Here is a 12,500-nt window from a genome sequence, read left to right as displayed (position 1 = left end):
TTTGAACTTATCTAGTTCAAAATCCTTCCAGTCTGAAAAAAAAAAGAGGAAATGAGACTTTCATACAATATCTTAATTGAATTCTATGTAATGATCAATAATTTCAGTTTTATTCTATTCTATATCTATATGGATATTAAACTCCCAGCAACAATCACTTTTTTGAGATGGAATTGACGAACAACTAATACCATTAATAGTGTTTATGAATGTCGAATAAAAAAAATGGGGCGTCGCCAAGCGGTAAGGCATCGGGTTTTGGTCCCGCCATTCGGAGGTTCGAATCCTTCCGTCCCAGAGCATATCCATTCATGATGTATATCCTATTTGAATAAAAATTGTATCTCGGGATAAAAATGACCCTTTTTTAATCATTCGTCTATAATCTAAATAGAGTCGCTTTTGAATCCACATCAATCGTCAAACTCTATTTTTTTTCGAATCATTTACAGATAGATAATATTAATATATATAATAATATTATATATTAATAATATAAGAAAAAAATTCAATTCAAAATTGATAAAATTCATTTTTTTTTAAAAAAAACAAACTATCGAATCGAATATGAATCTTATTCATACAATATCGAAGGAATTTGCGGTTTTTTACTTCCCTTTTAGATTTGGAAATTGTCCATTTTCAAAAAACCAAGAAGTAAAAAGGATGGGTTATTATGTATCGATTGAATCAAAAACTATTCACAATTCCATAATTGAATCAATTCAATTACATACTGGATCCAAATAAAACTTGGTTCGAAACGATAAAAGCAACGTGCGGCTTGAAAGACATAATTAGATTAGCTGTGGATTCTTCTATCCACTATTTTTTCTAGTATATGGAAATGGGAGTGCTCTTGGCTCGACATCGTTTGTTTTGTTCCACTGGAACTGGGTGTTTGGGGAACAGGAGAGGGGTTGATGATCTAAATAATACACGATGGAGTTCGAGTTGATTTTTGTTTTCTCAGGGGCAAGTATGGAAGGGTAGCGAAAATTAATAAAATAAATTAGAACAACTTATTAAGTATCTTTTTTATAGAGAAAGCGAAAAGATAAAATTTGAGCAAGGTAAACAATAGTAAATTTTGTTGGAATTGATAAAAAAAACTATTGCAAGCAAAAGTGTATTCCGGGATACAATCCTGAATTTGTATAATTCAAAGAAAAAAAAAAGAAATGGTTGGTATGTTGCTGTTTTTTTTGAAACGATTTAAGATCCCTTAAGTAATGTCTAAACCTAATGATTCAAGGAAAAGCTAAAAGATCCTGGACCAAGTAAATACCAATTCAAAATTGTCGCAATAATTCTATTACCCCAATAATTCTATTACTTCTATTAAATACAATGAAGAGAAAAGGATTAGATTAGAAGAAAAAAGAGGGGGCAATAAAAGAGGGGTACTAGAATTGATGAAAAGGAATTCCAGCACATATAGTGACATACATAGTGAAATAATACTATGTGTTCTCACCAAAAAGAATGATTTTTTTTTATATCCACTCGCTCCTTAATAACTTATTACTAGTTACCAATCCTAGTGATTGGATTTATATATATTAGTAAAAAAATGTGATAGAATATTTTGAATATTCTATATTTATGTTTAATGATTTTTCTTCGAATGACTATTCATCTATTGTATTTTAATGGTAATAGAGGAAAAACTCTATGGAAAAAGGGTGGTTCAATTCTATGCTGTTTTATAGGCAGTTAGAATACAGGTGTGGGCTAAGTAACTCAATGGATAGTTTTGGTCCTGTTGAAAATACCAGTGCAAGTGAAGACCCAATTTTGATTGATATGGAAAAAGACTTTCCTAGCTGGAATGATAGTGACAATTCTAGTTACAGTAATGTTGATTATTTAGTCGGTGTCAGGAACATTAGAAATTTCCTATCTGATAAAATTCTTTTAGTTAGGGATAACAATAGCCAAAGGAACCGTTATTCCATATATTTTGATATTGAAAATCAATTTTTGGAGATTTCTAATGATCCTTCTTTTCTAAGTGAACCAGAAAGTCTTTTTGATAGTTAGGGGTGAAATGCCACTCGAACCCAGAGCTAGCTGGTTCTCCCCGAAATGCGTTGAGGCACAACAGTTGACTGGACATCTAGGGGTAAAGCACTGTTTCGGTGCGGGCCGCGAGAGCGGTACCAAATCGAGGCAAACTCTGAATACTAGATATGACCTCAAAATAACAAGGGTCAAGGTCGGCCAGTGAGACGATGGGGGATAAGCTTCATCGTCGAGAGGGAAATAGCCCGGATCACCAGCTAAGGCCCCTAAATGACCGCTCAGTGATAAAGGAGGTAGGGGTGCAGAGACAGCCAGGAGGTTTGCCTAGAAGCAGTTTTCCTATCTCTATCCCTATTAGCCGAAACCAACGCTTTGATTTTCTGTTGACTAATAGTTCGAGTAAGTCTTGAATGAGCCCCCCGAAAGCTTGATGTAAATAAACGAATTTTTGTCCTACGTTTCCGAGCTATATATCCTCGTTTAATTCTGGTCAAAAAATGTCATTTTTATGGAATGTTCGGGCAGAAATAGACCCCTTTTTATTAGTTATTAGAAAACAAAAAAGAGTCATTGAGTAAATGATACTTTGATGAATAACAATTCGATTTTTTTCTTTCAGTTATTCTTTTTTCCTGCCCAGTCTATTAATAACAACTACTAATTTGTTTCTGTTAGATTTTCCACATTCATAGGAGTACATTTATGTTTTTGCTTTACGACTATGATATTTTTTGGGCATTTCTAATAATATCCAGTCTTATTCCTATTTTGGCATTTCTAATTTCTGGGATTTTAAACTCGAAATCTGGTACAGGCTTCAATGGAATTGAATGAATAATTCAATTCCATTCTTAATATTAAGAGAGTAAGACCGGAAATGGAAATAGAATAGTTAGGTTGGGGGCAACAATATCATTTAAGATACTTAAATGAAAACCAAAATACTGTACTGCGATTCGAAAAATTGTTTGAAATCCTTGTTTTGTTTGTATTACCTCAATTTTCCGGTAATATATTAATTGAAACGAAATTGGATTTAGAATTATCAACTTTTATTTCTTTGTCATTCCTTTCTTCGTCGAATACAAAAATAGATAAGTGAATCCAAAATCAAAAGAAAAGGAGGATCATGGCCAAGGGTAAAGATATCCGAGTAAGGGTTATTTTGGAATGTACCTGTTGTGCTCAAAAGAGTGTTAATAAGGAATCGACGGGTATTTCCAGATATATTACTCAAAAGAATCGACACAATACGCCCAGTCGATTAGAATTAAGAAAATTCTGTTCTTGTTGTTGCAAACATACGATTCATGCAGAGATAAAGAAATAGAAAGCAGAGATAAAGAAATAGAAAAAAGGATTGTTTGTGTGTCACCTTGCCAAACAAAGAATATGAAGAATGATACATATTATAATATTTATATAGATGCATTTTCTAATTTATATATAATCTAATTTATATTATATATAACATAATAGATAAAATAAATTTCATTGTATAAGTATACATAAAAAAACCCTTTTGTTAAGAAATAGAATTCTCGGGATAAGCTTCACTGTTCCCTGGGATTGGCTTTGGGCTTTTCCTGCGCAGCTTAGGTGGAGGGCGAAGAAGGCCTCCTTCCGGGGGGCCCGAGCCATCAGTGAGATACCACTCTGGAAGAGCTAGAATTCTAACCTTGTGCCAGGACCTACGGGCCAAGGGACAGTCTCAGGTAGACAGTTTCTATGGGGCGTAGGCCTCCCAAAAGGTAACGGAGGCGTGCAAAGGTTTCCTCGGGCCAGACGGAGATTGGCCCTCGAGTGCAAAGGCAGAAGGGAGCTTGACTGCAAGACCCACCCGTCGAGCAGGGACGAAAGTCGGCCTTAGAAAACTATATCAGTTGCATGGCAGTTCCAAAGAAACGCACCTCGAGATCCAAAAAAAAAATCCGAAAAACTCTTTGGAAAAGGAGAGGTTTTTGGACAGCATTGAAAGCTTATTCATTAGCGCAATCAATTTCTACCGAAAATTCAAAAAATTTTTTTGTATAAAAAATACAAACGTTGAAATACTCTGAATTAGCTGGATTCTATTCTCTAATAGAATATAGAATTTGTATATAAACTAAAATAGTTTTAAATAGTTATATTTTTTAATAAAATCAAAGAAACAGAATTTTAGAATTATTTTTATTTAATAGAATTTTTAAATAAAAATAATTCTATTAAATAAAAATTTTTACTTTTATGTAATTCTCACAACCGATATCTCTCTAATTTCGCCTCCGATTTCACGGAAGCAGAATTGGCGCCTGATTGCTCAATCGATCAATTTGAGAAGCTGAATCAGGTGTATGTGTATAGTTTTCATCGTATAAATTGTGATTTGTGGAGTTTGTTAGGAATTTAAGATATTAGTATTTGTTATCAGTTGCCAAAATTTTGAAATGCAAGTTCGAACAGAGCTCCAGACTTACTCATTCAAAAACACTAAAATAGTCTCTTTGTCTCTCTCCTTCCTCCATTGCTTCTAGTATGGATTTGTCTCCTCCCCAAATTCTTATTCATCAATCACTTTTTTTTTTCTAGTCTATCTGGATCTCGTAATTTGTTAACAATCTGAATCTAATTTCAACATTATCAGGCTTAGGTTACCAATTGGGGTTAGACTAGGCTTCTGATCATGAGTGATAAGAGAAGAAAAAAATGAGATGAGCTGATCAGGCTTAGAAAAGTGTGTTTATTGTGTGTGGTCCAGGGCTTTTTTGATTGATTATAGAGATTGTATGCTCAGAAAGTTCCCAAATTGCAAGTTGTTGTAAAGCTGAACGGTTGTGCATTTGTCATTGTTTAGTTTTAGGATTTCAATGATTTATTAGTATTTGCCGTCTTTTGTCATTCAATCTAATTTCCCTAGTCTCCATCTTAATGTTGTGCAATTGAAGCTGTAATTTACTTTATATTGCTCACTCCTCTTGGTGGTAGTTTAATCTGTTGCGGATAGCTTGAGAAATAATGTGCAGAGATTTCTCCTTAGAGGTATATGCAAAACAATTAGAGTGGCTTTTGTTTTTGTATTAGTCTTGTGAGGTAAAGAATGAATTGAGTCTTTGGTGTACACTATCTTCTGATGAATCGGCAATGATAAGGACAAGTAGATAGTTGATAACTGTTAGTTGGATATGCTTGACAATATGTTGTTTGTGAGTTGTGTTTGACTCTGAAACTTGATTCTGAAATTTTGTTAATAGAGAAAGACACTGTCTAGCATAGGATTACCTATCTAGTTTACAGTTAGAAATTTAAGACAATGTGAAAGCCGTGAAACTGTAACAGTAAAATTGAACTATCACTTGATTAATTTAAATTGTTGTATCCATTGTTGCACCATATTTTCACTTGTGAAACTAATGCTGATTGTTGAATATGCTAGTGAAGGTTATTGTTGTAGTGATAATGTTCAAAGTGCTTTCCATTAATTGAAAATGCTATTTGAAAATTATGTATACCATATTCAATTGAATTCCCTAAGGTGAAAAATTATTGCATAATAGAGTTAACATTCTTTGGTTAAAACCCTATTGATATCTTACTGGATTTTAATTCAAATAGGCCCTTTATTTCTCTAGTAACATTAAAGTAATTCCTGTGTCTCAGCAATGGCGGCACCATTTTTCTCAACACCTTTTCAGCCCTATGTTTATCAGGTATTTGCATATTCTTGCCATTGACAATAAAAAATATATATAATTGTATTTTATCTGGGAAAGCTTAAGTTAATATGTTTGCTGCATTAATTATTCCACGTCCAGGTTTGTATTTTGTGAAATTGGAGTAGTACCACATGTGCGGTAAATAGGAAGGCCTGAACTGACTATTAATCCTAACATGATGTTTGGAAAAAGGAAACATATTTGAATATTTTTTATCTATTACTCATATGACTGCTCATGATCAGACTCCAACAAAATTTTAGTTTTGCAGGTTGTTTTGTAGTGTTTCGTGATGGCTTTCAACTTATTATGGGATAGTACTCTTTTTCTTTCTCCTAAAAAAGAAAGGAGAAGACATGTTCAACATCATATTGCTTGTATTGTCCTATGAAATATCCTTCAATCTGATGATAAATTTTTCTTCATTGTGGTTTAGAGTCCACAAGATGCAATCACACCTTTTCAGATTTTAGGGGGTGAAGCTCAGGTGGTCCAGGTATATGAACCACCCTCCTTGGTGTAAAAATTAAAGTCAGATTTCCCCCATATTTCTTTTAATGGTATTCATAAAATTAACTTTGACTTTGTTGTTGCAATACAGATAATGTTGAAGCCCCAAGAAAAAATTATTGCAAAGCCTGGTAAGTCGTTTAGGGACTTCTATTTGTGACTCTAGATTTATTTTATTTTATTTTTCTTGATTGCTTTTTCTCTGTAGACTTGGGATGAAAATTTTTGCCCTGTCAATGCATATATGATATTTTAACTGATATCCATGTACTATAATTAATATTGCATATTTGCTATGTAGGCTTAATTCTGTTGTAGTGTAATATATATTGATGTTTATTTGTTTAACATGGCTTATACTGGGCATGACTCTTGAACATCAATTGGATGAGATGACAAATTTTCTTAATTTTCAATTTTTAATGTATTTTTTGGTCTTAACATTTTGTCTTGGTTATTTTCTTAATATGAATGCATAATTAAATACTGAAATAGGAGGAGCATTATGAATTATAAGTAAAACTGAACCTGATTTCTGATTTTGCTTTAAGTTTCTTTAAATGTTAACATGGATTGTGCCTATGTGCATATATAATTTATAGTTAGAGTCTGTGGATTTCCCCTCTGAAAATTTAAGTGGAGTTTTATTATACTGCTATTGTAGGTTCCATGTGCTTTATGTCAGGATCCATTGAAATGGAAAATTCCTATCTTCCAGAAAATGAAGTAGGCATATGGCAGTGGCTATTTGGCAAAAACATAAGTAGCATCTTTCTTCGAAATTCTGGACAAAGTGATGGATTCGTTGGAATTGCTGCACCTTATTTTGCAAGAATTCTTCCGGTTTGTGGTTTATATGTCATGGGGGGTTCGGCTATATTTTTACGTTGGTTGCCGAAGACCTAACACAACCCTCCTCCTTTATCCGGGTTTGTGGTTTATATGCATCTCTAATTTGTTTCAGATAACATTTGTTACTCCTTTGCTTGAAGTCTCCAAATTCATCACCTGAAACATATGCTTGGATTCATTTGACTGAAAGACCTCTCTATATATGTTTCTTACTCATGCAAATACAGATTGATTTAGCAAGCTTTAATGGGGAGATTTTGTGTCAGGTATTATTTGTTGGCTGTTGTTGTTTCATCTGTATGTTTGAATTTCTTAAGAGTGATTTTAAAAACTAAAGTTTGATTTCGTTGGGGTTACTCCTGTTGATTTTTCTTTCCCATACCAGGACCAAAATATGAGATAACCAATTTTTTCAATTTCTGTAGCCAGATGCATTTCTTTGCTCTGTCAATGATGTGAAAGTCAACAACACAATTGATCAGAGGGGACGTAATATTGTTGCTGGTGCTGAGGTAACTGGGATGTTTCCTATTTTTCATTTTCTTGTTAACAAATATGAGATACTTGGTGTCACTTACCTAGCAAGCAATTTATTTTCTTTCTCTAAATATCATGGTTCTGAAACTGGACTGGACCGGCCGGTCCAACCGGGAACCGGGAGCATTTGCGGTTCGGTTCATTAGGAGAAACCGCCATTTCAAAAACCGCATGAAAACTGTTGAACCGGGATCCGGCCGGTTTATATGAAATGTCGTCGTTTGATGCTTCCTTAAAAAAAAATAAGCAATCTGATTCCTTCCTTGTTCCAGTGACCCAGCCCCTTTCTCCTTCTTTTTCCTTCACAATTCAGAACCTTGCACTGCCCTCATCCAAAAAAAGCCCTAGCCATCTAGCCTCCACCACCACTGCCGCAAGAAGTGGGACACTGTCGCTGTCCGTCGCACTCAGGAGCTTCCTCTTCGTCCTATCGGCGTGCTCCAAGTCTCGGACCCCTGTTCGCTCCACCGATCGCAGCTTCTTCCTCGAGGTCAGCTCGGTGTTCGTCGTCTTCTGTCTGCTAAGCCACGTTCTTCGTCTTCGTCTTCTTCTTCTTCTTCGTTTCAATCTCTTTGATATGTTCTGCCCAAATAGAGCCTTAATTTGACTAATTTGCTTGTGTATGATTAAACCTTGTTACTTTATGAAAGAATGAACTACTTAACATTCTGGAGCCTTAATTTTCTTGTACCAGAGACAATTTTTGATGTATACCCAATATAATTTGCTTTGCTTTTGTGATTCTGTTTTCTTCTATGAATCAATGTTCATTTGAAGGTAAGTTGTTAGGCTCTCTATTTTGTTTGATTGTGATGTATTTTACTTGGTGTTAGTATTTTGTGATGCTATGGAACAGAACAGGATGTGTCAGATTGAGCTGAAAGTAGGATTATATTTGGAAGATAATCATTCATGTTTGGATGTTTGTATTAGAGGCAGCCAAAAATTAATTTTGATTTATTGATGCCACAGGTTTTGGAGTTATCATGTGCTTTGGCACTTGTGTAATTTGTTGCTTGCCTGTTACTGCTACTTTGAATGTTCATCTCAGCGTGTGATACTTCTGTTTGGGTTTAGGGTTGATACTTCTATTTGTGAATATGAACTTGATGGATGATTATATAATGTACTTCTTGATAGTAACACTTTTGTTTTATCTAAAGAAATGTCACTGTCTTTTGAACAAAATTGAACTGATCACTGATTATTGATATTTCACTCATTTAGTATATATTAGTTTAATGAGTCGGTTCATTTGAGATTTTGAGGGAGCTGAAATTTGATAATGATATATCACAAAAATAGAATTCATTTGAGAATTTGAGGTATAACAAAAGCAAAAATTTTGTAGCAGTATCTTGTCATGAGTTTCACAGAAAAAGTATTGTTGTATATTGTGCTTTATAAGGTTTGTTAGGTTTACTATATGGATACTCATGGATATCCTAGCTATTACCCAGAGATTTAGTGATTGCTTATTCATCATCATCATATCATGTTCTAATTCTGCTTCCTATAAATGTGTGTATGGTTGCTTTCATAAACAGGTACAGAAAGGTCTCCAAATTTGATATATAAATTTGATTATAAAACGGTGTTTTTGGTTAGACCACGGTTGAACCAGTTGGACCAGTGAATCAGTAAATCAGTGAACCAGTAACTAGAGCAGTTCAATGACTGATTCGATTTTCAGAACCTTGCTAAATATTATCCTTTTTATTTATTTATTTATTTTTTGTCAGGGTGGGGGGAAGATTAAAGAAGAATTTCATTAAGAGTAGAAGGATAATCCCCCTGTACAATAGCAAAGCAAAAAAAGGATTATCTATAAAGCATGCTTTCCAATCTCTCAGCATGTTTCAAAAGGAAAGTCCCTTATAAAGATCGTTAGCTTTACACCCAATGGATGCTAGACATTTAATCCTATCCATACAACGTACTTATTAGAAAATCTGTCTTTGGAAGTGAGTGCATTACGCTCCAACCAAATAGTTCAAATGGTGGGTGTATCTTTCATAATGGATAGTGCCACAAAGATTTGCCTCTTTCCTGCCTGCCAAACCTAACAAACCTAGTCAATAGAAGCTGATCTCCGGTTGCAGGGCACTCCCAACATTTACCAAAGATGGTAAAAATAATTGTTCCATAAAAACACAGCCATCAAAACGTAAATACAGATTTGAATTTTATTTTTTTATTATGCCCACACATAACATACATCAGGGTAGATAGCCTTTGAATCTGCAACATGTAATTGGTATTAATCCCGTTAACCACAGCTGTGCATACAAAATATTTATTTTACTTTAGATGGGGCTTTGGACTTCGAAATGGGTTTGTTTAGATGGAAGAGGTTGTGCTGGAGGATTGATTTGGGTTACACATACTATACTATGTATCAGTATAATTAATCTATGCTGTCATGCCTGTTTTTATATAGCAATTCAAAATTAGAGGTTTCCGATAGTAAAGGAAATCAGACAAGTCCTCTTGTCATACATATTGCCATGTTATTTATCTAAGACAACAATTGTATTGTTATAGGGATTTTTGAGGCAGAAGATATCAGGTCAAGGGCTTGCATTCATACTTGCTGGTGGATCTGGTACAATTCTCTTCCCTGTTAGTCCGTTACCATGCTTAAAATGCTACTTATGGAAGAAATAAAATCAATTGCAACTGTTTCTTCCCTTTCCAATTTATCTTCCAACTTTTAGATGTCATTCTTGAATAAGGTCTACGTTAATAGTATTTTTGATTTTTTGAATAACTACTATAATATTACTTTATTGCTTATCTTGGTTATCCTTCGGTTTTGTTTATTGCTAGTTCTACAGAAAAATCTTGAGAGCGGTGAAGTTCTAGCAGTTGATGTTTCATGCATTGTTGCTGTGACAAGTACGGTCAATGTCCAAATAAAATATAATGGTCCTCCAAGAAGGACAATGTTTGGAGTAAGTAACTTCTACTACTGATTTTTATTTTATTATTATTTTCTTAATATTCCCACAATATACAGTTATCATTTTTTGGATTAACCTTGCATGGTTGCTATAGCAAAAAATTATAGATAAATATCGTTTGATATTTTACACGTTAGACCTGTCTTATCTCTGTGCGTAGTGAGCTTCTAGAAGTTTGTAACTGTATTGTTGTTTGGATTATTATTCAAAGTATCGTATGGTTTGATTTAAGAGAGATATTGGGAGTTACATCTTACATTACTATTTACTAACCCATGGAGATCCCAGGTAATTGACAGTTGATTATGCTTCGGGAAATATTTACAATGCATGAAAGTGATACAAAAAATAATAAAAAATGAAGTTAAGAAAAATCAAAAGGATGAGTGGTTATGGGTGTTTTCTGTGCATGCATGGAATTTGTTCCACAAACATGCAACCACCTTTTCTTCTTGCTGCAATTAATTTAATTATGTAAGGCACCATAACACCCCTTCTGCATGCCATATCTTATATTTTTATCTATAATTTGTTACATCATTTGTCCTCAAAATTGCAGGGTGATAATGCTGTGACAGCTCTTCTCACAGGACCAGGCATTGTGTTCATACAAAGTTTACCGTTTCATAGACTTTCTCAGCGAATTGCTAGGTAAACATTTTGCTTGATAGTGTGAAATGAATCGCTAGGTAAACATTTTGCTTGACTGAAAGGGTGAAATCCTTTCATCTTTCTCTTAAGTGATTTTCTCATACAAACTTCTTTTTTTCTTTTCAGATCGGTGACATCTCCAAACATGAGGGAAAATCCCAAGTTTTTAATACAGATTGCCATTTTCTTTTTCCTGGCCTATGTTGTCATTGTATCTTCATTAATATTGACAGATGTATGAAACTTAGTTAAGCTTTTTCCTTTTTCTTTATTGTGGTATTTCAACTTTTATACCATTTTATGATCATAGATACTAGGAAGGTGAGAAGAAGAAATTTGAATGTCTTGGATTTGGTTAACAACAGAGTGCTTGATGGTTGGATTTTGACAAAGAAAATCATCCAAATTATATCATTGATATCTATCACAAAAATGTTTCATTTTATCAGAATATTAATCTATTTCAACGCTTCTTATGAGTTGTTGATTACAATGATATGATATTATGTTTGAATTCATAGAAGAAAGAAGGTTAAATATTTGAATGTTTTATAATAAAAATACCAAATGTTCTTTAAAACATGATAAATGCTTGAAATTAAATATTTTCTTTTGAATACGTATCACATGTCAAGAGTAACAAATTCAGATGATTGATTTAAGGGTAAAGTATATTTTTAATTTTTGAATTTTTTTAAATATTTTTAATTTTAAATTTATTTAATTATCTTTAAACGTTTTTTATTTATTCAATTTTTTTATGTTTTTTATTTGTGTCAGATATTTTTGGATAATTTTGCCTCTAATATTTTAGAAGAAATTAACATTTAGGGATAATTTTAACGCAAATAAAAATCAATTAACTATTTAACTAAAATGTAAATAAATTATGTCCAACACCTTTAGATATCTTAAATAATAATAAATTTATAAAACTCATATTTCAAACAACATAAAAGTATTAATATTTTTCTATCCTAGTAATTTTAATATTATTTTTTACACTTTAAAAAACATTTTTTTACATAAAATAATAAAAATAAACAAATTATTACAAAATTATTTTCTTATTTGTATTTTTAGCTTTTATATTTTCAAATTCTAATATTTTTTGTAGTAAAATATTTTTCTATAAATAATTTTATTAAACTATTATTAATTATATATTAAAAAATTTAATTTTTTGGATCTTATTAAATAATGATATAAAAATTTAAATTATAAAATAATTATTATATTTATCTAGTGAAATTTGAAAAAAAAATTT

The 12,500-nt window shown here is 32.7% G+C and overlaps 1 protein-coding gene across 5 annotated transcripts; it reads left to right on the top strand.

Annotated features, from left to right (window-relative positions):
• Positions 1-4,251: 4,251 nt before the first annotated feature.
• On the top strand, positions 4,252-11,684 carry LOC107482982 (uncharacterized). Of its 5 annotated transcripts, none has more exons than XM_052252327.1 (11): positions 4,252-4,357; positions 5,665-5,714; positions 6,157-6,216; positions 6,322-6,361; positions 6,895-7,073; positions 7,310-7,348; positions 7,508-7,594; positions 10,164-10,224; positions 10,449-10,573; positions 11,142-11,233; positions 11,360-11,684. In XM_052252327.1, the coding sequence occupies exons 2-11, from the start codon at positions 5,667-5,669 to the stop codon at positions 11,472-11,474; spliced, it is 846 nt and encodes a 281-aa protein (XP_052108287.1). In that variant the 5' UTR covers positions 4,252-4,357; positions 5,665-5,666; the 3' UTR covers positions 11,475-11,684. The 5 variants fall into 5 exon arrangements, with proteins under 5 accessions (XP_052108287.1, XP_052108290.1, XP_052108284.1 ...); XM_052252330.1 differs by having other exon boundaries at positions 4,252-4,359; positions 6,949-7,073; XM_052252324.1 differs by having other exon boundaries at positions 4,252-4,359; positions 5,620-5,714.
• Positions 11,685-12,500: the final 816 nt, after the last annotated feature.

Source organism: Arachis duranensis, chromosome 1 (genome assembly GCF_000817695.3).
Source record: "Arachis duranensis cultivar V14167 chromosome 1, aradu.V14167.gnm2.J7QH, whole genome shotgun sequence".
Taxonomy (NCBI): Eukaryota; Viridiplantae; Streptophyta; class Magnoliopsida; order Fabales; family Fabaceae; genus Arachis; species Arachis duranensis.
Note: the sequence above shows the minus strand (reverse complement) of the source record. Positions and strands in the feature narration are given on the sequence as shown.